Source organism: Egretta garzetta, unplaced genomic scaffold, assembly GCF_000687185.1.
Source record: "Egretta garzetta isolate BGI_Z169 unplaced genomic scaffold, ASM68718v1 scaffold256, whole genome shotgun sequence".
Lineage (NCBI taxonomy): Eukaryota > Metazoa > Chordata > Aves > Pelecaniformes > Ardeidae > Egretta > Egretta garzetta.
The window spans coordinates 2,756,437-2,781,399 of record NW_009260073.1 but is presented as its reverse complement, the minus strand read 5'-3'; the positions used below and the strand labels follow the sequence as shown (position 1 = coordinate 2,781,399).

The 24,963-nt window shown below is 35.6% G+C and overlaps 1 protein-coding gene across 1 annotated transcript in view; it reads right to left on the bottom strand.

The window, feature by feature from the left end:
• Window positions 1-23,088, bottom strand: part of RFC1 (replication factor C subunit 1) — a 41,537-nt gene extending 18,449 nt beyond the window's left edge. The window contains 6 exon segments of the mRNA XM_035896731.1: window positions 830-904; window positions 1,688-1,920; window positions 15,889-16,008; window positions 18,074-18,149; window positions 19,719-19,847; window positions 22,983-23,088. Of these exon segments, the coding sequence (XP_035752624.1) occupies window positions 830-904; window positions 1,688-1,920; window positions 15,889-16,008; window positions 18,074-18,149; window positions 19,719-19,847; window positions 22,983-23,051 (702 nt within the window). The 5' untranslated portion in view covers window positions 23,052-23,088.
• Between the last annotated feature and the right edge of the window lie 1,875 nt (window positions 23,089-24,963).

Below are 24,963 nucleotides of genomic sequence, written 5' to 3'. Positions count from 1 at the left end.
CACCTGAAATGAAGTACAGTCCTTTCATGATACATACAGACAATGAGTGTGTTACAGGTAAGATCAGTTCAAATTAAAGAAAACACCTTGTTTTTCCTGACAAAAGTTGTTTAACTTTCTAATAGATTAAAGCTAGATTCATCACACTTCCTGGGGAGGTCAAGGATGAGACTAAGTTTTGCATGTATAATATATTTATTTCAAAGGGTACTCAACACTACCAGTTATGGGAAATGAACTGATTTTCCCAAAAGCAAGTATGTATGTATGACAAGCGTATATTTCCCTCATATTAGCATTGATTCAAACAGGAAAGTTTAGGACACATATGTAAGGGTCACTGACATTTTTTCTCAGATGACAAGTGAAACAAATCAGGGATGACAATGGCTTTTAATTTTTCATGCCAGGGAATGAAAGGGGGTGGGGGGGGAGGAACACCCACAAAACCCACACCCAAAAAACCACACCAGCACAAACCACCAAAAACCAAAAAAACCAAAAAACATGAGGAAGCAGAAAGCCAATTCTGTGTGAAAAGGAAGATTATTATAGACACATCAACTTAGCAGCTGCACAGGTAGAGAAAGTCTGGATAGACAGAAAATAGATTAAATGAGATGTTCTATTTACATAACTGAAATAATGCCCATAAAAATAACTGCGTGACTATGTTTGCACATATGTGCAATAGTTAAGTACACAGATGAATTTTATTACACTTATTTAGAGCATACATGGAAAGTCCATCTTAATTTCTTAAGGAAAAACAATTTTAAGTTAAACAATCAGCTCTTGGCATAGAGCAGCAAATTTAGAGAGCTTTTACCTCTGAATCTTCTTCAATCTGCAGTTGCCTAGCAATGGCCTCATCATCTAGTGTGCTGTCCCTGCTTTGCGAAGGCTATATTTAAGGAAAAAAGACCAACAGTTCAGTTTCTCCAATACTGTATAAATTATAATAATTTAATCTGTACAGATTCATTTTGTATACTTCTAGAAAAGGACTGGGAACAAGACATGCGGCATTTTATTCCTAGCTCTCTAACCTAAACACTATTAAACAACATTTTAATTGTGTTTGTTTTAAATTGGAGTTGGTTAAACGTTTTAAATTGCTTGTTTTCAAGAGATTTTACTATTTAAAACAAAACTATCCTATAATATAAATATCTCATTTCTTCAGAGATGTTCAGGATTGTTTGAACCTATCACAGTTGGCCCACTTGAAATATATAATAACTACAATCAATAACTACACTGATGAATTTTTAATTTCCTCCATACTTTATTTGGTGTTTTGTTATTCCATGAAGATATGTGCCATAAAGCTTGGAAAAACAGCCTCCTTCCTCTCCTGCCTGCCCTCCACCCCCAGCTATAAGCTATCCCATCCACCCACTAATCTCAGAAAACTACTTAAGAAAAGTCACTTAGAAGTAGCAGTAGAGAAAATACTACTTTCAACTTTGTATTATTTTCTCAAACATGGAAATGCTACTCTAAACTTACATTTGAGGACTTGATATGTCTGCACATATAATCAGAATTGAACTCATACTTGAGCGGTCATTTAGAAGTAGCCAAGTAGGACAAGCAGTTAAGAACCTCCTTGCAGTCATTTAACTGGCCATTTGATCCACTATCAGACACAGGAGCAGCCTAGAGGAACATCATCAGTACTCACTTCTTTCCTTTTACTTGCTACCAGTTTCTTTTCTGATCGTTGAACACCACTTGTCCCAAAGTAATCAAGTGCTGAGGTGGGAGTCTGTTTCACTGGAGATAATGGTTTGCTTTTAGCTCGTGGTTTTATATCTTCCTTTTTCACTGTAGTTGTTCCTGGACAACCAATTGCTGACGTCCCATTCTCCTTTGGTTTCAGGGAAATTCTTTTATTGACAAAGTCATCTTCTTCATCTAAACATGAAGAGTATTCTATTACTTCTGGTACATGGAACTTAAGTTCCTATAATGGAACTGTCAAGAGAACTACTTTGGCAAATTACATCAGCTCAGATCCTAAGAAAATATTACAGGAGTTCAGAAGTCACTAAAAAAAAAGCCCGAGTTGTGTAACACATAACATTTAGCATCTTTAATAGCATAGCTCAAGTCTGAATAGATTGAATACTGAAATAAAGACACATAAAATTTGCTACTTGTGTTCACACATTTCCTCTCATTTAGAGAAGTTTGCAAAGAATGCCTTCTCTTCTTACGTAGGGAAGACTATAAACAGAAAATTTAGGTCACTGAAGTTTGTACCCTCCCCTTAATTAATGTAACATCAAATTGAACAGCACAACTTCACATGAAATGCGAAATACAAAGCTACATTTATTTTACTACTTTATAGTACTCATCAACAGAGCTGCTAATATAGGGTTTGTAGTCTTGTATATTCTTAAGAATCTCTCAATATTACACTATAAACTGGGGGAAATATTAGAACACTGTATTTACAGAAAGCTTCTTGAATAAGCTTACTAGTTATTTTTAAAGTACTGCTCATAGCTTATGAATGTTTTAGCATAAACACTTTAACACCATTTTTTACTTTTTCCCCTTTTAGTCAGAAATTCTATGAGCTATCCTACATCCCCCTACATTCCTGCACTTAAAAAACACTCTCCTTCCAGCACCATCAAAACCGTTCCAAAGAAATGCAGCCATTTCAAGAACACAGAAATCACACAAGATCACACAAAATAGATTTTTCAATTTAAAAGGAGGAGGAAAAATGGCACACAGCCTCATTAAGAATTAGCCCACAGACCACTTGAAAAAACCACTCAATCTTTCCTTTTAGGACTCTTCTGTAATAGCCAGGACATGGTCTTCCCAACAATGAAAAAGAGAAAGAGGGTTTATTCATTCTGTACCCAAACTCTTCACCCAGTCAATCAATCAACAAAAAAAAAATTACTGAGGACTTCAAAGAGTTTTGTGTCATGTTGTGAAGTTCTACTGACAGTTATACAAATGAAACCCTATCACTGAAGCATACAAAAGCCTACAGATATCACCACCAAATGATTAGACCAGTATGACAGCACTGAAGACAAGCATCACTGGACAAGCTTCTTGATTAGTAATAAAAGCATTTTCTTTGTGAATTCTTCTAAAAACTCAAAGTGTGGAAGGGCTAAGAAGCAAACTGCAAGAAAACCCCAAAAATTAACATTAGACACAGAAAGAAAAAAGTGCAAAGACTCGAGAGGAACAGAAACAGAGGCCATCTCATTTGCATGCTTCTAACTGAAGTCTGGTTTTACTTTTCTCAAAATAGAGTCATTTCAGACACTCCCCTCAACTTATCATAAACACAGAATGTTCGTAACATCTGTTTTATAACTGAACTCAAAGTGACAGTGTTACCACAAAAATACATTCATTTTCCAGACATTTCTAATTTAAGCCCCCATATTTCTTTTCATACAAGAATTTGTTTTCTTAATCACTTCCCTAAGTTTAAATTATGTCATATGTATCATCTACAATTTTTGTTATATACTAGACAGAAATGGAGGGAAACAATTTTTGTTTCATCTTCTCTCAATAGATAGTAGTAACAAGAGCATTTTAGGCATGAGCTGGACTTTTCTGCTACTGAACACTTACTAAGCAGAATGTAACAAGTACAAAGGGGGATCCTGACTATTCCTGGGTGAGAAAGTTCAGAGAGAAAGAAAAATAAAACAAAGATATGTCTGTGAGAAAACTGGCTCAGCAGGTAAATCAAGAATGCCTGAAGATGAAAATTTATCTATGAGAAATTGGCATTTTAGCCAACTCAATTTACAAAGCAATAAATGGAAGAGAAAATTCAAGCCCACGCCCTCAGTTGACAGCATCAAGTTTCACCACAAAGCTAAAAGCTTTACTATTCTCAACATTATCTACTTTCCCTAGGCAGCAGTAAATCTTACTGCCATCTAGCTCAATTTAATTAACTATTACATATCTGCAAGATTTGGATACTAGATGCTTTAGGCCCCTAATTTACAATAGTTTGAGGTCTGAATAGGAGACTGCTTATCTCAAACTTAATTTCAGAAATATTCTTGCTTCTTTTATATTTTTCAGTTTAACAAGAAAATACATTTTACTCCTGAAAATGTACCCATTACTAGGAATCAATAGTTAACGTAGATGTAAATATATTTATTTGCCTTGGAAAGAAGATACAAACCCTATTCTGCCCCCCCGCTCCCCGCTTTTCTTAAGCTAAGGACTGTTCCATGCTAGAAAAGAATCTTTACTTGTCACTACTCTTACCGGAAGATCTGCATGCAATATTGATTTTTTTTCATTATTCACTCATAACCATTTAAATAGCAACAAAACCCAAGAGGATACTGCTTTCTCTCAAGTAGAAAGAAGCAGAGTAAATATAATTAGGTTTCAATTAAAAAGGATGTGGATTTGAGCCATTTATGATGCCAGTACTACGTATTACCAATAATTAGAGCTTTAATTATGTCTTTCCTAGAAACGACAGGATTAGAATTTATTGACAGCAAGCAGTGGCTGAAGAAGGACAAGAGACTCACAGCACTGATGAACAGTCATCTGTAAATGTAAGTAAAGAAAAGGCAGAATGAGAACGTTAAAGTAGTCATTAGGAAACAAAACCACCTCAATTCTATTAAGTGGGTTTCAAAAGATACTTTAGAGGACAGATACTCAGGCTAACGTCATCCCAGGTTCAGGAAATTCATAAGCATATCGCAAATTTGTCTGATCTCCACACACTCTCCTTATTTCAAGTACTTACAAACATCAACTTTTTCAGTAAAACCTTAATGCTTCTTCCTTGAAACAAACTGCTCATGCATGCCTACTGCCACAGAAGTGAACAGCAAAGTTAATGAGTTGTACACTTTCAGTTCTTACAAGCATGAAGGTGACTTCATTTACAAGTCTGAACATATCAAGAAAGTCTTAATATTGCTGCTGGACTATTCAGGTCAGTGTTTCTCAACACATGACCTGTAAAAGAAGAAAGGTATTCTCACTCATACAAGCAAGCCAGTAATTTGTGGGAGATAGAAGTGAAAATTCAGATTTTAGCTTATAAAACTCTAGATGAATTGCATTCTTATAGCAATTACTAGGTGAACAGTTGAGATAGCCTTACACTAAGGAAGAAACAGGAATCAATTTTATCATCAACTAGATTGCAAAATCTTTGTATAGCAGAACAAGACTATTCCAAGAACAGTATTTCCTGTTTACATTGACACTTTTTTTTATGTGTGCTATACCACGAAAAAAATACCCTGAGCATACACATTTGGGTTGGGTTTTTTTTTTTCAGGATTAGCTCTGAATTACAAACACAAGTTCAAGACCACGTATTCTAGTCGAGTCTTCTGGAAATTAAGTAGATGTGACAAAGAGAAAGCTAATCATGTGACTAATGGAACAGACAGGCATGACAACCAGGAGATTGCTTTTAATTATTTTGGATGCAAACACTACACATGAAGCAGGGACCTATTATGCCAGGCAATATACAAGGTCAAACTTCCCTAGCAACAACCAACAACTGTTAAATCCTGGGGGTTTTAAGAACTATTCCATGACATTAAAGCACACCTAGCTTTCATTTTATATACTGTTATAGCAGTAGCACTATTAGGTTAATAAACTAATGCCTGCAGCCCACCTGTAACTGTTTGTTATTTCTCTTCCTCTTTCCTATCCTCACCCTTTCTCAACAGGGTTTCACCCGCTGATTACAGAGCAACATCTGCAGTTGTTCCCTAACTGAGCTCCATCAAAATTATCTAGGCTGTTCTAAACATTTGTTTAAACTCAGATCATTTGAAAAGACTCAGATTCAGGAATGACCTCATCCAATCTAAAAAAGGAAGTGTCTCTTGCAAGAAGGGACAATGGCAACAAGCAGCATGGGACAGACCTTCAGATGGCCTTCAGAATGTATTTTATTCATCTTTTATTATTTCTGTACTGCCAAGTTCCTCATCAGTACGAATATAATTCCTTCGTTCCTATTCTGTTTAGAACGCAAAATTTTTAAGATGGAGACAACCTCTTACTATGATGTTATAAAACCAACTCCAAATATAGGCAGGGCATTTACAGGTTACAAATACTTACTTAGTATGATTAAATGCATGTTAAATTGATGTTTGTAGACTACTACATAGGGATTTCTATATGAAGCTAAAGGACTATATCCTATCCAAAAGTCATTAAATCTCCATTACTTGTATAAAATTACAATGTTCTGGACATTCTTCAGTTTCAATGGCACCACATCTGCACAAGTACTTAGAACAGTTCCTGTCCTAAAGATCTTGCAGCCTAGAGCAATAGGTGTTGCTGTCCAAGCTAAAGTTGAGAGTGAAGAAAATAGTTTGTCTGAAAAGAAGTCATTGTATCAGGTACTGATTATTTTAAATAGGCATTGGTCAGTACTCAACAGTCGTAACACTTGGTAGGACTGAGTTTTGTATTCATCTTTTGCTTAAAGTAAATATCTATGAAGATTACCTTCAAGATAACTACCACTTCTCAAAAAAGCCAGCAAGTCTATTCAAACTCAACCCCCGTAACCCTTTCAAAAGACAACAAACGCTATGTGTGACTAGCAAACTCCATTTTTTTCTATCGGCCTCCTCATTTAAAAACATAGTAGTTGCAACTTACATTTAAAAAAAATGGTCTTTGCAGTCATTTTGATTTTTTATGTCATTTCTCAACAAGCAAATTGATTTTACATGTACTAAAAACATATACTTTAAACCACAATTGTTAGCACTTTGCCTATAACAACATGTCAAGGTCCTATGCTGTTATAAAAATATATAGCTTACCAGAACCACTCCAGTTTTACTCCCCTGAAATCAATTTACATTTGGATTTTCCAAGTATCAAAGATAATTTCAAGAAGTTGCCTTGGTCATATTTTTCACTTCAAGGGAAAAAGGTTCTGAGATCCAAGACCTCAATGCAGTAACTGCCATGTCTAATTGTAATTATACACTTTAGTGCCAAATTACGTAGCCTTTTGCCCAGTATATATCAAATAAAATTCTTAGTCAAATATACATACTTATCTTTTAAAAATATCTTTAGAAAGAAGTTTTGGGAGCATTAAAATATGAGAAGGCTGAATATATTTAAGCTGACGTAAACGATCTTCATCTTCAAAACCGTCAATTATAGCAACTCCTTCCAAATTAAATACTCACACTTGCCACGGAAACTGCTGTGTGTATTACCTTGGCATGCAATTAGAAGTTTTCAGTCCATTAACTCTTTCCTGTTTATTACAGAGAGTTTTATTCACTTGAAATGGTTACTTTTGCTATAACAACAGCTTTATTATTTCACAGAAGCAGATCTGAATCCCCACCATGCAATGAAACTTCATGTTCTGGCTTAGTTGCCTAAAGCTAACCACGTGATAGAAATACTCAGTAACACCAAATGAATAATTAGGAAACAGGAAAAAAAGTAACTTGAAAAGAAGCCAGGCAAGCATAAGTACATTCATTTCTTCCAGCTGCAGCTCAGCTTACTGAGCCATTCAGGACATAACGTTCTGTTCCAGACAAAATGAACTAATCTAGAAAAAAAAAGTCCTCTTTTACATTTCTTTTACATTTTAAAATAATCCAGCAGATTAACTGAGTCCAGACCAGTTACTCAAGCAGTTCAGTAAGGAGATCTGAAAGGGAGAAAAAAAAAAAAAAAAAAAAAAAAAAAGATATCCAGCAAGCAGAAAGGAACAGGCAGAGGAAAGCAGCAACATCTCGAGCTAATACAGCTACAGCTTGAAGAGCCAGTATTCTGATGAATGAACCTGCCAAGTGACATCAAAACATTACATTCACATTTAAGTGTATTTATTTAGAACACAACAATATGTATCAACTATGATAAAAATTTCAGAGAACTTGTTATAAACAAAGCTCGACAGTCCAGTACAAATTTGACAGAAAAATATAAACTACTTTGATAACTGAAAAAGCCAAATAGATGTAAATTTATTTCAAAAGAGTAAAACTGGAATGATTCTTGTAAGCTTTATGTTTTTGTAACAGCATGGTACCTTTTTATTTTGGTTTGGGCTTACTTTTAAAAACAGCAACTTACAAAGGTAACAGTTTAAGGATGCACTGTTTCAGAAATTTAAGTCACAACACTTTGTTAAGCAGACCTCTAAAAAACTGCACTCAGACTTATCAAACAAGCAGCCAAGACATCTTCTAAAAAAAAACAAAAAAAACCCACACCACAGAAACACCAGATATGCTACATTTTTCAAAAAAATCTTAAAGCCTTTAATTAAAAAATGAACAAGTGATCAGAAACTTTCATACCAAGGTTTTTAAAACAGTAAAAAAATAGAACTGTAATATTACTGATTAAATGCAAAACTAAGACTTCGCTAGAAAGCTTCTTCAAAAACTTGACACAGTTATTAAAATTTTGTTCCAAATCATACTGCATATGAGACCACAACTTATGAGAGGTAAGAAGTCATTGCATAAGCACTGGGAAAGATTTTCCTATTTTACATCATAACTCCACACTGGTTTAACAAGAACTACATTTTTAAAACTGGGTAGATTGTTTAAACCATCTACCTTTCCAGTCAAGAAAGATCACTTAGTACTACAGTCTAAATAAAACATGTTCTGTTGTTTCCTTAACACACTGCTTTCATGTTAAACATAGCTTTATTCCAAATTAACGGGACTAGGTAAAGCAGAAAACTGTACACTTGTTCTAAGAGATACCGGGAATTCTACATGGAATTTTGCTAGTTTATTGTATTTTAAGAATAGGCCTTAAAAATAGCTTTATATATGGAAAAATTGCAACTTTAATGCCTAATAGTGTAATTCCACAAAATTTTATTAGCTCCCACAGTAGTAATCACTACAAAAGGAACAATGAATGTACATGCTCTACAAAGGAACTCAAAGTCAGTATTGAATTGCTGTATCGGAAGGTCCAAAGGAGAGCATATTTTCAACAAGTGCTATGCTTCATTCCCTGGTCCCCCCCAAATTTAAATAAATAAATAAATAAATAATATTACAGTCACAGAAAGTTCATACAGGAAAGTGGGAACCAGGGAACTTCACCTGCCCAATTTTATCATTTAAATACAATATACTGAATGGTTAAAATAAGTTTATGGTATTTCTAAGCAATGGCTTTTTGTGCAAGTATTGAAAAAAATTGACAGGCTCTACAGCAAAGTGAACTGCAAAAACTTTTAAAATTCTACTGTTTATCTTCTGAAAACATTGTATATACTCAAGTGCAAAAATTTGCCATCCATTTTCACATGCTTTGTGAAATTAAAAACCTGCAAGAAATCTATTAAAAAAAAAAACCTCTTACATCTTAAATTTTTAACTACTGAAAAATTACAAAGCAAGTTATAACATTACACATGCACCACATACTATCTGTACCGTTCAAAAAGCTCCCAATATATGAATGTGAACTCTGAACCATAACTGGTATAAGGGGAGGAAAAAAAAAAAAGCTACCTGCAAGTAAGTTACTTGTAACCATACCACTTAAATGCCTACAGTAACAGTTTATAAATTAGTAAATAAAGTAGTAAAGAACAACGTATTGCTTTTTCCAATGGCACAGAGACTTTGTAAACAGAAATAACCTGCATTAGTCATTTATACAGTTTTACTCCAAACATTTCTAAGTACTACCTCTGTGTTACGATCTTCGGTGCCTCCTTAAAAACATGCTGTCTTATACAGGACACACAGCACAGAAGTAGTAAGCTTCATTTGCATTTACAGGACTAAAAAAGTTAAAATCTGATTAAGTATTAACAATCTAATCTACCTAATCTTCAACTGGGTTCACAAGTCATGCTGGAAATGGGAAAGAAAACAGACATTAACTGATCGAAAAAGGCTACACTATAATTTCCATGGTACTATTCTACATGCTCTCCTTTTGAGATCTCAGTTTCTACTTCCCCGTTCCACCTGCAGCTTCATGACCATTAAAGTCACCTTGCTCTGATGTGTACATAAATACCCAGCAAAACATACCTCTTGTGTTTCGCCATGCCAATGGCATAAGGAGCCAAACAAAGCATCAGTGTGAGAAAAATTAAGTTAGGGCTCAGTTGGAAAATAACATAGATGCACATCATCAAGGATTAGGCACACAACACTGAAGACATACAATTAAGTTCCAAGAAATGCAAAACAAACACTCAAGGTACTTAATATATTTACTATGTGTGCATATTTCTCTATTTCTGTAATAAAAACCAGCCTGCATACGTGCAATTCACTGCTAGTTCACAGCAAGAAGGACACCAGTGTTTTCATTGCACTGTTAGAAGTGTGCAAAAACTCAATTGAAACATTAAAGAGAAAGAAAACTCAACAGAATTGCTTGTTGCCGCCATGGAAGAGTATAATGCTTACAAGAATAGGTATCTCCACAGAACTATCAGGCAATCAAATTAACACTGGATTAAGAACACCATCTCAGATCCTTAATTTAAAATAGATTTACTGCACTGATCCAAGGTAACTTCTGCATTCAGCTACCAGAAAAAGGAGAATTCACATCATACTGCTTTCCAGGGCAAGAAAAGGATTAAAAAGCATTAACTCCGGCATCCAAATTAAATCACAAAATTATTCATTTAATCTTAAATTATAATGTAAAGTAATAGCACATGGAGCTGTCAATGCCTCTATCTAAGGGGCTCACACACCCAGTCTGCTACATGCTTAAAGTTGTTTTTTTTATGAAGAGTGGTACCTCATGCCACTGTATTTCCCATTAAAACCAATACACATTAACAACTCAAAAACTAACAGTTCTATTAAAAAAAAAAATCCATTTGAAGAGAAACCCGTTTCCTTTTCTAAACAGATAAAAAATAGTTTGGGCTTTAAAATATTGAAAACAGCCTACAGAATCAATAGCTTTCACACAGAAGCCATTTTTTAAAGAAGGAACAAGCATGAAGTATATATGAAAATTATTTTTCCAGAAAGTTTCCTCAAATTTAATTGACAATTAAAACACTTGTTTTGCAATCCAAAAATCTGCAAAAATAAGAATAAATTTTACTTCATCCACACCTCTGCGTTCCACTTACTCCCTCCCCTATTCAGGGAGGCAACTCCAGATACTATCATACATTTACTATGTTCATACAACACTCCTCTCACCGCTTATGAGACTAAGAACAGCACACTTCACCACTACAGGACCCTCATGTTGGTATTCCCAAACTTAACCAAATTAATTTTAATGGGGCTCATACCTTTTACATAGTCCTCTGCAACACTAGTCCCTCCTTCTTCATAAGATTTCTGCCAGAACTTATACTCTCATTCCTCAAGTGCATTTCAAGTCAAACTCCCCTAAGGTTCAACTACATATTCTCAAATGACCTTTAATAGAACACTTTAGAGGAAAGCTGGCACATAGAGCACTATTGATCACCTTCATGCATTTTTGCATAAGTATAGCAATTTCCATAAATATGGACATACAATGCTAGTATTGCCCAGGAAGTAACGGTGACAATTTTTTATTCCCCAAGGAAGTGTTTCAGTACAAGACATGCCTATTCACTTACAATCTGCTGCTCATTTGAACCAGTGTTTGGATGTGGGGACTTTTTTTTTGGGCCACCAGTACTAGCACTTAACTGATTTTTTTTCTGTAGTGTTTCAGGGGTTTTTTTGTTTGTTTCCCCACCCCATGCAATATTCTCTGTATTAAAAGAATGTATATTCAGCAAACACATTCACAAGCTGTTCTTCTTGTCCTGCGTTCCAGCAGCCTCTCAAGAACAGTTTTCCAGTAGCCTACAAACCTACTCAGTTTATACCACTTTGGTTTTTCTAGCTTTATAAATAATTCAGCCTACCACTAGAACAGGGCTTTTTTTTTTTTTTTTTTAAAGTTGTATTTTGCAATATTCAAGAGACCAAGGCAATTGCTACATATGCATGATTACGTCTACACGATGCCTATGAAATATTTAAGTATTCAAAGTGAAGTAGCAATTCCTGCCAAATAACCACCTGTGATGAAAACAGATGAGGTTCAACACAACATAACAGGTAATCTTCTACAAACAAAGCTCCATACTTCATTAAACAGTCAAACAAAGTGTCATTTTAACAAATACAACAAACATTTGGATTTTTTCCCAATCCACTAAGGCTGTTATATCAACAAAAAAAAAAAAAAGCTCTTTTCTCTCCTTGTTACCTCCTAGAATAACTTTCACTTTATCTTTGACCACAAGTAAACTAAATATTTACATTAGATTTGTTTCAATAACAAAGTATTTTTAATAGAATTACAAAGAGCAACTGTTCTTGCTTTATTTTTCTGCCTTTTTTTTAAAAAAAGGCAACTTCACAAACTAATAAGAAACAAAGCAATGCAATAATCTCATCAGTCCACTCTTAACAAACAAAAAAGTTAATTCCCCCAGCATTTTTCAAGAAAGCTGTATCCCACATAGTTACATAGAAGAGCTGAAAAGAAATTTGACCAACAGGAAGAAAGTTTCAAATTAAACTGAAAATTAGGTTGAGGCAATTAACTACCAAGCTTCTACTCACCACTTGATGCCTAAAGGCTCTTTTAAACACATTGCCACAGACAGAGCCCTTGAAAATGAGATTCTGACTTTTGAAGCAAAGTCCAATAAACATATTCTTAAGTTTTCAGCTGCATAACACCAAAACCAAGAAAAGGACAAATGCCTACAAATTTCGTTAGGATCTTTTCTATTTCTATATTCCTATTCTTACAAAACATGTTTATCCCAAGCCAATAGCTGTATCAATACCATTAACACATTCAGCTTGACAGCTCCATTAAGCCAAAGAAACAATTTATACAGAATAAATATAAACAAAACTCAAGCATTAAGCCTCAAGGTTATAAAGGCATTGTTTTAGTCATAGACTTTTAAGTCAACTTTGTGTGTACTTAAGACTCTTTAAATAGGAGTAACCTTGAGCTGTGGTTTTCAGGGTTTTCACAAAAAACCTTGACCTGTGTTCCCATGGTATCCCTATGCAGAAAAACTTGATTACATCACCTTGAATTGCATAATAAGCCTAGATGTGTACTGTTTATTCCCCAGGAATCTGATCATTTATCTATTCTGAGATGAATGCTGTTAAAGATCCTTTTTAATTAGGAAAAAGTTGTTGGCAAAACTGTTAAAGGAAACAAAGTTTTGAGTAAAAGGACAAACAAGACAGATAAAGTGTTCAGGATACTTTGGAAAATTGAGCTCATCTAAATACGTGACATAGTACGGCTAAATGCCAGGTCAAATATCTAGGACAAGTAAAATAAGCACAGTCCATCTTAGAAACAGTGTTTCTGAAAAGAGCCTAAGGAGGAAAAAGGCATAGAAAAAAGCCAGACGAGCCACACTTCTAATGGGATACTGCAGCAAACAATCCTCTTTTGTTTTAAAAATACATGGTAAGATTATAGGGAGGCAATGTTTATGTTCAGCAATGATCTTACTGAAAAAATACTATACCCGGGGACTGTGTCCACTTTTCCAAATATGTGTCCTAAAGCTCAAAGAAGGATCACAGAAGAACTCCTGGAATTCTAACATTTAAAATCCATGTTTTATCAAAGTTGATTTGGATTAATTTCATCACAGTTTAAAGTCCTGTGGCTAGTAAAGAACTCTACCCTAGGAGACAAATACAGAAGACCTGATAGTTCCAGCCTCAGCTGAACTCAGAGCAGATGTAGTAAGTACATCTAACTGCAGCAGCAAGTGACAAAAAGCATGTCTTCCTCACTTCCAGCCTAAGTTATAGCAAGTAGAGATGCATCACAAATTATAAGAAATACCTTTGTGACCAAAATGGGTCCACCTAGTGTTACAACTCTCAGGAAATTCTACAGCTTGTGTTGCACAGGTGATTGGAGTATTGGTAACCAGTACCCAATATCAAAACACCCAAGTTTACCTGCATTGTAACAAATCAATGTGAAATTACAATAGATCCAGTGCAGAAAGAGACCTTTATGTTTTAAAAGCAAATCAGAGAAGAATGAACCTAACATGACAAGAGATTTAAGTTGGGAAGCTATGAGCACTGAACGGTAGACCATTCAAAAAGCTTCTAATTTATCAAATTAACCTGGGCAAATTTAAGATAGTTCCAACCTATGCCATTCAGTAAGACAGGAATCATAATTCATCCTACTCTCAGAATCTTAGTAAGTTAATTCTTTCAGCCCACAGATAGTCTCAATCTTTGCTTAAGCACCACCAACAGATCTCTTAGTTAAGATGGAATAGTAGAACAACCAGCAGTAAAAGCAACCCTGAAGCTGCAAGCATGTGTATGTATTTAAAAAGAAAAAAAAACCCCACAACTCTACATAACAAAAAACACACATTCAGCCAACTGTTCTCAGATAACAAAAAAGAATTATTAAAGTACGTCTTCAAGAAGTACTGAAATATTAAGCTAAACACTAGAAGCTCTGGTAACTTTCTTCCACAGATGCATTTTTACAGTATTCACAAAACCTGCGCATTTTCCCCTATGCTGGTGGTATACCATTAACGATTCTTGATTCATAAATAAGACCAAGTCTACATAAACTGATGTTCACCTACCAAACAATAGTAGCTAATGCCACTGAAACTCTTCCATAACATCTCCAATTTAGCAGAGGTAAATGCACAATATGAGGTTAAGTAATCGGAAACCGAACTGCTTCATGATAAAATTAAGAACACAGGAGAAGTGGGCAGGGGGGAGCAGAAAAATCACTAGTAGGTTTTTTTTTTGTTTTGGAGCTGGGAAGGAAATACATTTAATGAGAACTTCGCAGGATGAAGCTTTCATAACAGTAAATGAATGTCTCCCCCGTAAATTTACAGTCAAATTCCTCTTGAAAGCAGTGAGGTCAAGAATCAACACTGAAAGCAGTACTTGGGAACAACCACCATGCAAACAATGAAAACTAATGCAGAAGACTCTTCAATCAAACCAATAGAACTTGCCCTTATCTGTTCAGTTGAACAGTACTTATATGGCTTGAGTTAAGATTGTGGTTTAACTATACAGCTTCTAAAGAAGAGACTAAATCTAAACAAAACTGCTGAGAACTTAGCAGTTAATCACTGTCACAATTTTTTCAGACGGCTACAGGAGATGTGAAATTGATCAAGGATCATTAATTACACTCACTCCTTTCCCCAAGAGCAAAAATAGCTCCAGAATTTAGAAAGCTGAAATCCCAAGACTGAGAAGTATGGTGTAGCATGTATACAAGTAGTATACAAGGTATAAGGCAAGTTTTTGTTATGATTGTCTTTTCCAATTTCAGTTCTTCCTAAAAGTCTAACAGACAAATAAATTTGTTTGTGTTGATAAGGAAAACACATGGAAAGTCATATACCAAGTAAAATAAAAAAATCTAGGTTTTCAAGCCTATTTATAGTAGCCAATAGTCAATTCACAAAGTGTGCTAGTGAGCAGTTTAACTTTTAAAAATACTTCCTTTACTTAACTTCTTCCCCTATGGAGCAGTCTTAAGCAGGCAAGTGTTAGCTCATGAAATTACATACCTATTTAAATCAACCTAAGCTACTACACAACAACACCTCAGTTTCACCCTGCTCCTGACTTTACAGTACTTGATTGAGGCTAAATTTCCAAAGTGCTTTTGGTTAGCTTGTTTAAGGAGAACATAATTTGTCTTTCCCAATATTAGGTTTTATGGTCATATTTAAGAGTGTATCAGTCAAACAATCCATCCCATTTGTAACATAATCCACCCCATTACACCTGAACATATATAATGATATGTTTCTTCCATTACCTGTCTCTGAAATATAAACAACAGGATCCCGCTTTAGAACTTTACCAAGATCTGAAGTAGCTGCTTTTTTCTCAGATGGCTTCTTGGATTTTTTCACTGACTGCACCTCCTCTTCTGAATCTGTATTTTGACCACAACATAAATGTAGATTTTCTCCACATACATACAGACTTTAAGTAGTAGATCATACAACATTGGTTAACAGGCTTTCACATATATTCAACTGAGTGAGAAAAAGGTATCATGCGGAGGGTCAGAGCAGAGCTCCGTTTTTCTCCATCAGCTAATAGCCTAGCCATCATTTACTCCAGCATGTAAGTGACTAAATGAAAATTTGGTCAGAACTCACTCTAGACAGTGTTTTTTGTTCACAGAAGAAGAAATATTTTGTTACTTATTCCAAGAACTGCTATGCTTGTATAAAAACCTTTCAAAAAAGGAATGCAACTGTCAGAGTACCACATCAGATTACTAAAAAAACCAAACACACACCCCCCAAAAAAAACCCAAAACACCACAACAAACTTTTAACATAGATTCATTAGCCTGACAAAATTTATGTAGTATATTGTATTAGGCTGCATATTCCATGACACCTATTCCAAAAGCTAACAACAGGCTAAAATAGGTCAACTGAGGTTGTACTCTGATTTTTCAGGACAGCACTGGTAGACTGCCATTCACCTCACCAACCATTCTCCATATCCCAAAAGTTGTCAGGATGCCAAATTTACACCACTGTGGATTACATGTCCCAAAACCCAGTAAGTAAGCAGGACAAACTGAAGACGCCAATACAACCAGCAAGCGTAACAGAGAACTACCCTTCAGAGCCTACCTTTTTGCATGATAAACACTGACATATAATGCAATTTAAAAAAAAAAAAACAAAAAAACCCACACAAACCACACGCACTTTCAAAAAAAAAAAAAAAAAAAAAAACCACACAAACCACACGCACTTTACCGTCTTCAAGAACATAGAGCACTATTTCTCTTTTGCTCTCCTACTACTAATGGGCTAGAATTTGCAAGATCTCCAGATGGTATCAGGATTTTAAAGGTAGCAGTTGAGTTTTTTATTACTTTTGTACTCCACCTTTTAATGCAGAAATATTTCTACTGCTATTCCTCACTGCTAAACAGGAATTATTTATAGAACAGTTTATCTGAGGATTTGATTATGTTTTTCTATATACAATAGCATTATTCTGACAAATATTTGTGTGATCATTTTTCTTCTACAAGAGAAGCAATCTTCTATGGTCAAGAAGATTGCTTCTAAAAACTCAAGCTCAAGTCCTCAGTAGGAGTCAAAAATTGTAGAAACTCCTGCAATCTTTTCTACAGTTTCACTACAAAATATTCAAGATTCAGAATGAAATAAAAGAGGGATTACATGAAATAACGATAAATATATACATAAATAACAATAAATTTCGAGCTTTTAAATTAAACTGATTTAACTTGACAGGCAAGGGTTTGAGGTTTTTTTGTTTGGAGAGGTGCTTTTTGTTATTTGTTTCTTCGGGTTTTTTCAAGATGCAAGTGCTATAAAAGGTGTTTCCTTTATTATAATATTCCAAATAATATTTTTAGAATGTAATAGCAGTGCTTTGAACTATACTCTGCATGTTCCATACTGTAAATTTAAAACTATGGGATAAACATTTACTAGATTTTTTAATAAAGACACATATGGAAACACAAGTTAGCCTTTTAAAACTATCTCCTACATTATGTTCATGCAATGCACAGATATGTGATATTATAGTATATGATCAGCCTCCTGTACTCAGAGTAGGATGTTACTTATCTCTAACAGGAAACCTAAAACTCCCCACAATTTATGTGTGTCTTTGTAACAAAAGAACAAACTTCTGGATTTCTGATAGAATTTACCATCTAAACTTTTCTTTTTGGTGGGGTTTTTTGTGGGTTTGGTTTTTTTAAAAGTTACTTTGCACTGTATATTGCTTGCATGGCACACACTGCACTCGTTATTAAATATATTTAGCCATCTAGCAATAATTACTGTGAAAAATGTTTTTAATTGCATTTACTAAAAAAAAAAAAACAAACCAACAAACCACAGCTTTGTTTCAGATGTACCATTTACCTAATTGACCTTGAATGCTGATGCAAGAGATACAAAGGAGCATTCAGAAACAACTGTGAACACTACCTGAATCATAGATTATTCTTCTCTTCTTGTTTGTCCGCTTTTGTTTGGAAGCATCTTCACTGGGTGAATTATTCACCTAAGAGTAACAGTCCATTAGTTCAACCAGTAAACAGGTCCTCCAAGCTTTTACCCAGTTACATGTTCAAATTTATGAGTTTCAAACAAATTCTAACAGAAATTGTTTATTTCCCAATATTACATTTACAAACAGTCTTATGCTAACTCATGAGTGGGAGGGGGAAAGGTGCAGGGCAGAGGAAACAAAGAAGAAACGGCAGCAGTAAAGCCAAACGTGCTCCAAGCAAACCAGAGATGATTATGTTGAGAATAACGCTATCAACAATATGTTAAGTTGAAAACATTCAGGTTTAATGTCACTTAAAGTAAACCAGGTTTTTGAGCACTTCCAACTTCTAATCTAAAAAACAAATTGCATGGTCCCATCAGAAATAGAGGTGGTACCGGCCAGTAAGTTACTTGTACAGAATTCAGCTTTCACTTTTGGTTCCACCCTGGATATGGTTTTACTGTAACCACCAGGATTTGACACAACTCCACAGAGTAAAATGTAGCCAACTGAAAAAGGGAAAAAGCATACACAAAAGCTGAAGCCAGACTGACTTCCTATTCTGCATCCCGGTTGCTTGCAGCTTCTCCTCTTACCAATTACGCAGTGCAACTACTGTTAAGAGATTGCACCAATGGTCACAGTCAACAAACGCATTCCCTCTAGCAGCAGCTACTATTAAACTGTCTCAAGGAAATTTTTTTTTTTTAAAGACATTGACAAGTTTTAGATACTTAGAAAAAACACAAGCTGCGCAGCCAGGAAGTTTTCTGGGCCTACCAAACTACCAACTATGCTTGTTTTGAAGTCATGCACAGCTGTAAATACTTCCAAAAATATAATTCTATATAAACAGAACTACACATTTTATAGCTGACATTCAATTCTAATCTGAAACCTGATAAATCCTTGATGTAACTGCAGAACTGCAAAGTAGAAATAATAGATCACATAATTCCTATGTCTTTCAGTTCCACTGAATGGTCCTTTATTTTCACATTGAAACAATGACATTATAAAGCCAAAATATTTTAAGTAACATCTTACTTCTTGTGTTGCTTCACATTAAATATTCCATCTTATTAGAAATCCTTCCATTCTCTAAGTGATTTTAAAGCCCTCTTTAGCCACTCAAGAGGGCACCTTCACCACAGACTTTTACCTTACTTGAACGCGTAATGTCCTTATTGTATGTCTCCATCTACTGTGTGTAAGCCTCAGTCTTAATTAAACTCAAAATTAACTAAACAGAGCTACTTAGACAACTATGGCTATAGCTAACATAACTTCAAATATATCAAATACATTGTTCCTACATTAGCATCTAACCATAACAACTTCTACCTACCTCTCCTTTGCCCTACAACCCAAATAACTTCAAAATCAGCAATTTTCTTCACCACCTACAAAGTTTTGCTGCTAGATGCTAATATTAAGCAGTAGTTTCCTCCCATACCTATAGAAACAACTGACATATAGTCGATTTTTTGGGTATATCATGACTTCAAAAATGCTAGATATGAACAATCCTACATCAGAGAAACCAAGCACTGCACAAATAAGAAAAGCAAAACTAACCTTAGACTCCTTTCCCTTTTTCTTCCCACTTGAAGGTCCTTCACCATTTTTAATTTTTTCACTCTTTTTCACAGTATCATGTTCTTGTCGCTTTCCAGGAGGTACAACACCAAAGAATTTCCGGATATCCTAGTAAAAGGGAAAGCAGATTTATAAATTTTTAAATACAGATAGCTCTTTGAAGTTTCACACTACAAAACAGCAATGCACTTAAATTACTTTCTCAGCAGCTCCTTTTATAGTAGTTGTTGATCTTGAAATTTTGTTTACAATCAAGAAAACAAATACCAGCTAGTTAAACATAGCAGCTCAGGCACCACACCACCTTTCTCTTGCCTTTGAATTACAGAAAAAAGTTTATTTTTCCCTTAGTTGGATATCTTCACCAATACACACTTAAAAACAAGCTTCCATTAGCAATGAAATAGTGACTTGTCAGATTTATAATTAATTTTTCCCCCCAATTAATCATTATAAACATAGCCCAAAGTATTTCTATACTGAAAATGACCAACTCCAATATGAAGCAGTGTCCAATGTAAAAAAATTTTAAAAGCACCAAAAGCTAGAAAGCAGTCGAGTAGTGGATGCATCCTCCACCTTCTTATAAATTTAGGACAATAACTCTCATCTCACTAAAAAAATTAACCAGCAAGAAACAGATTAAAATTTAAATACAGAGAAAGAACTTAATGCAAAGAGCTCCAAAAAGTCTATTGTGTAACCTTATTTATTATCTGACCACAGTACAACCATGAAAAGCTTTCTAAATATGAAAAATCAGCAGCTAAAGCTTAAGTTTTAAAAAGCACTATCATACATGCAAAACCAAATCTGACTTCTGATGAAAAAAATAGTATTTCCATTCTATTAAAAAGAAATCAAGAAAACGTGTACCTGGTTAGTATCGCTACCTCCAGGGGTAGCAGCCATTTTAGAGAAAGAAAGTACCTCATATGGCCTAAATATATAGCAGGTAAAGGGTGTGGCACAGGACTATATGCTACCCAGCTGATAGCTATTCCCCATCATAGAGTTCATCTGGGTAGTTTCTGATTATTATAGGGAACTGCAAGTGAAGTAGTAAATTCTTAAGAAATTGCCATAAGTCTGACTGACAAGAAGGGGTGTTTCAGGCTCCTGTTCTCTTACCAGTCAGTTCCCTGGCAGTTTGGATTTGGATTATCAGAGCCTATAGGGCTTAAAATCAATGGAGTATGTAATTTGAAAGCATACACAAAATGTGGGACATGTATAGATTTGTTCAGTACATTTAGCTTAAAATAGTTTTCTAGAATCAGAAATACTGTTTCCTGTAAAAATTTAGACTCTTTTATGTTTTACCTGCACATAATAATATGGATTCAGCAAAACAGACAACAGTAGACAGGGAAGCATTCTTCCTTAATGAGACTTCACACATTTCCATCTATGGAATTTATGCCTTGAGGCATAAATTTTCAACACTCTGCTACTGTACTCCTATTATATAAATTTAGTACTATATAAGCTCTGAAATTTTGACTGCCGATACCTGTAACTAACAGGTTTGAAGAAAGCATCTATTTAAAAAGTCTCGAAGTAGATTCATGGAATTGATCACTCAATCATTATTACTGACTTCTTTTTAGGCTTAAGGTAACGTAGGCAACAGAAAAATTTATTGCAAGTCTCATTAGATCTTTTATGCAGTAAAACAATTTAAATACTTACTATAACACTGCAAAATAAAGTGACCTTAAAGTTTTGGTTTCATTTTTTATTGTTATTACTTTTGGGCTTAAAATACTTGGAGAATAATTCATTTTAGACGAGTAGTAACGCTCTATTCATTCTAGTATTTTAACTAGACGCTGTTAGCTAGTGAGTGAGCTGCTCTGCAAACATGGTATGCACTAATTTTATTTTTTTTATGGACTTATACAAGGAAATACCATTGTATCCTCATTTATGAAATGCAAACTTAATAAAGAAAATACAGAAAATTGACCTGTCTGCCCCAGCTTCTTCCACTATTTTAGTATCACAGTTCCTGAACTGCTAAGGCCCAAATTATAACATGTATATTATTATTTTCTGCCTCATCAGTCCTCATGAGATATTAAGTTGGTTCTTCATAAATACCTTTAATTCACAAAATGAGTGCCATAGCTGTAAGCCCTGCTACATTTAATGTGCTGTAGAGGACCTAAACTGACACTTCAAACTTTTAAAAAAACAGTACCTCATCAGGGCAAATTTTACAAGCTATTTTCCCCCAAATAATTTCACAAACATCTGAAATAAATGGGTGACGGTCAACTGCTACTATCTTTATAATGCAGGTAGTATTTAATTAGATTAACAGGACAAATGAGAATAAACAATTTTTTTGTTTGTTTCATTCAAAGTGGCACCTTCTACCCATTTACTAAGAAAGCACCATCCATACAAAATACTCTTTTTTTCTTTGAAAATACTGTGGTGATAGAGCAGCTACATATTCCAAAATGGCCTCCCTATGTTAACACAACTCATTCTATTCTCTTGATGCAAACTGCACTTCAGTCCTCAAGAAATGGGAGCTTTTTTCCTTTTCTTTTATTGTTACATGCTTGTGTTAAGGAGTTTTTCAGAAAATACTGTGAACATAAAGCACACAAGCCACCTCAAGGTTTCTGAATAGGAGTTTGTATTTGGGTAGTAAATTTTAATTTCCCACAGTGACCATCTGCTTCTGAGTGACTAAGCTACAAAGGAAAACTGACATCCACGTACAATCTTCAGAGTTATAAGTCTTCCAATCTTCTTCAGCTATCCTGCTCCTCAGAAGAAAAGGGAACCATGTTAGCCACTGCTGGACTGTAACAGACGGTGAATTCAGGATGGCTCGGAAGAAAAGTACGCCACAGTGCAACAATAAAGTTATCTTCCACAGAAGATTTTATCCAAAATTTATAAAGGATGGATTTTTCGTGCTATTTATTAAGAGATGCTAGACAAATCCTTAATTCATTGCATAGCTAATTGCAGAAATGAAGCAATATAAGTATCTACCAGATTGATTCCCACCCTACAAGTCTGAAGACTATTTATAAAGTACTATATAAGCTTAGATCCCAAATAGGATCGCTTGCCTCCATTCTGGGTTTATCTATTTAACACACTCTGACTGACCACCTTTATTAGCATATAATGCCATGCATATATATTAGCTCACCAGGTGGCAAAACTGCGTATGTTTAGCTTTTATCTGTGCTCATTCAAATGAGGAAACGCATGTACCAATGTAACTGTTAAGTTTCCTTCCAGGATGTCGTGTGTGTTTGTGTCCTCAAAAACCACAGGAGTCATCAGCCTTGTGTATCCTGGAGATACAGGCGCCAGCACGGATGTCCCAGGTGGTCCCCTTGCCCAGAAGGTTAAAATTAACGAGGTGAGGCTATATTAGTGTGGCTCCCCAGGGGTGCTTCAGCAGCAGCAACAAAACACATAACTTTGAGTAGTTCCACCTGAGTAAGAGGTGGAACTGAGTGAGAATTTCTGTTCACTCTCGCTACATCAGGGGGGTAATTGATGCATAGCATCTGAGCAGCCTAAGAAGCTGTGTTCAGGTGCACTGCTTGCTGCTGAGCTATCTTAGTAATTGTATGATCTCAGTAATGGCTGTGCCACCTAGTTCTTGCCAGTTTTGACTACTGCTTCAAATCCTCCATCTTATGCAATAATAGAAGACCATAGCTATTAGTCACGTCAGGTTGGAAGCTTTCTCTTGGAAGCTTTATATCTGTCTGCTTTACCGAGAAACGAGACAAACAGAAACTGAAACCTATTTGTTAGGTAGTACAAAGACTGGTTATTTGAAGAGTTTGTCAGGGCAACTTTTAAGACTTGAGTAAATACCCAGCTCAAAAAAGTCTGTTGTAAGAGTCACAAACACTCCATATTGGGTTTTTCCTGCATTTCAAAAGTGTGTCCATGAGGGCCTTGCATCAAACGAATCATACTGATTTACAGTCTGCCTATTTCAGTGCAAGTTTTGTGCCAACATCAACTCTTGACATCCAGTGTGTCCAGAAAAATTGACACTGAAAACAAATTTACAGTATCACTTCAGCAAAACCAGTCATACTTGCTTGGATAACTATACGTAATTAATGTTTACTAATAGTGGTAACTGCAGCACAGGTACTATATAGTATTTTTCGAGCAGTATCCCAGTTCTCCGTGCACACCAGCTGATGCTACAGCTCTGGCCACGTGAACGTCTGTCTCAGCTAGAGGCAGCTCAAGGAGCCCCTACTCCCAGGCATTCATTCCCTCAATTACGCCAGTACAGCTCTCTGCTTGCAAACTGGGTCAGGCCCTAATCTGGGTAAAAAAATAAACCCCTTCTAAGACGAATCACTTCATTGTGTAACTCTACACACATCAGTTCAGCACAGCTGAGATGACAGCGGCTACTTATGTTTGGCACTACATGAAAAGTCTGTCTGCAAGGGTATGGTATTAAATTCCAACATGCTTGTGCTGTCACTGCACACACAGAACAGACTCCACGGTTACTAACATCACTGTATGTTTGCCTCTATCTCCGCAGCTGCAGCACTGGTGATCATACAGCCTCTTCCCTTCAGCGTTGAAGAGGGAAAGGGCTGAGGCAACTCGTCCCCTCCCCAAACCGACTGGCTGTCTTCTTTCCTTCTAGGAAGGTGCCAGGCATTGCGAGATGTGTGACATTCAGAAGACTACATAGAGGCCTTTGTCCCAGGAAGGTGGGAATGGAGGAAACCAGTCTTCCAGTAAGATCAGTTTTCTAAAGAGGTGATGGCAGGGGAACAGGAGAGGCAGACTTGTCCTCATACATAAATAAAGTCATCAGCCACCCCTCAAAAACTATGAAAATATCACAGTTTAATAGTTTCAGAATTCTTAGCACTGGCAGATCTCTATCAGTACTGTGAAAGACTTGGATTGTATTGTCCACCATGGCTGAGCATCAGATGTAAGATATAAACAAGGTTAAACTTTATGGAGAGTCCAAAACCAAAGCTGAACCTAGCTGGCTTTGAACGGCATTTGCAGCTAAGCCAGTAAAACATCTGCACAGAGACTCCACCTGAGCAGAAGCAAATTCATCTGAGCCAGAGGCGAAGAGGGGATACCATCTCACAACGGCTGCATCAGTGAGCAGCACTTTGAAAAGCACACAGACACGTATGTATTTGCATTTCCAAACTCTTTGCAACCAAAGGGTTGCCTCCTT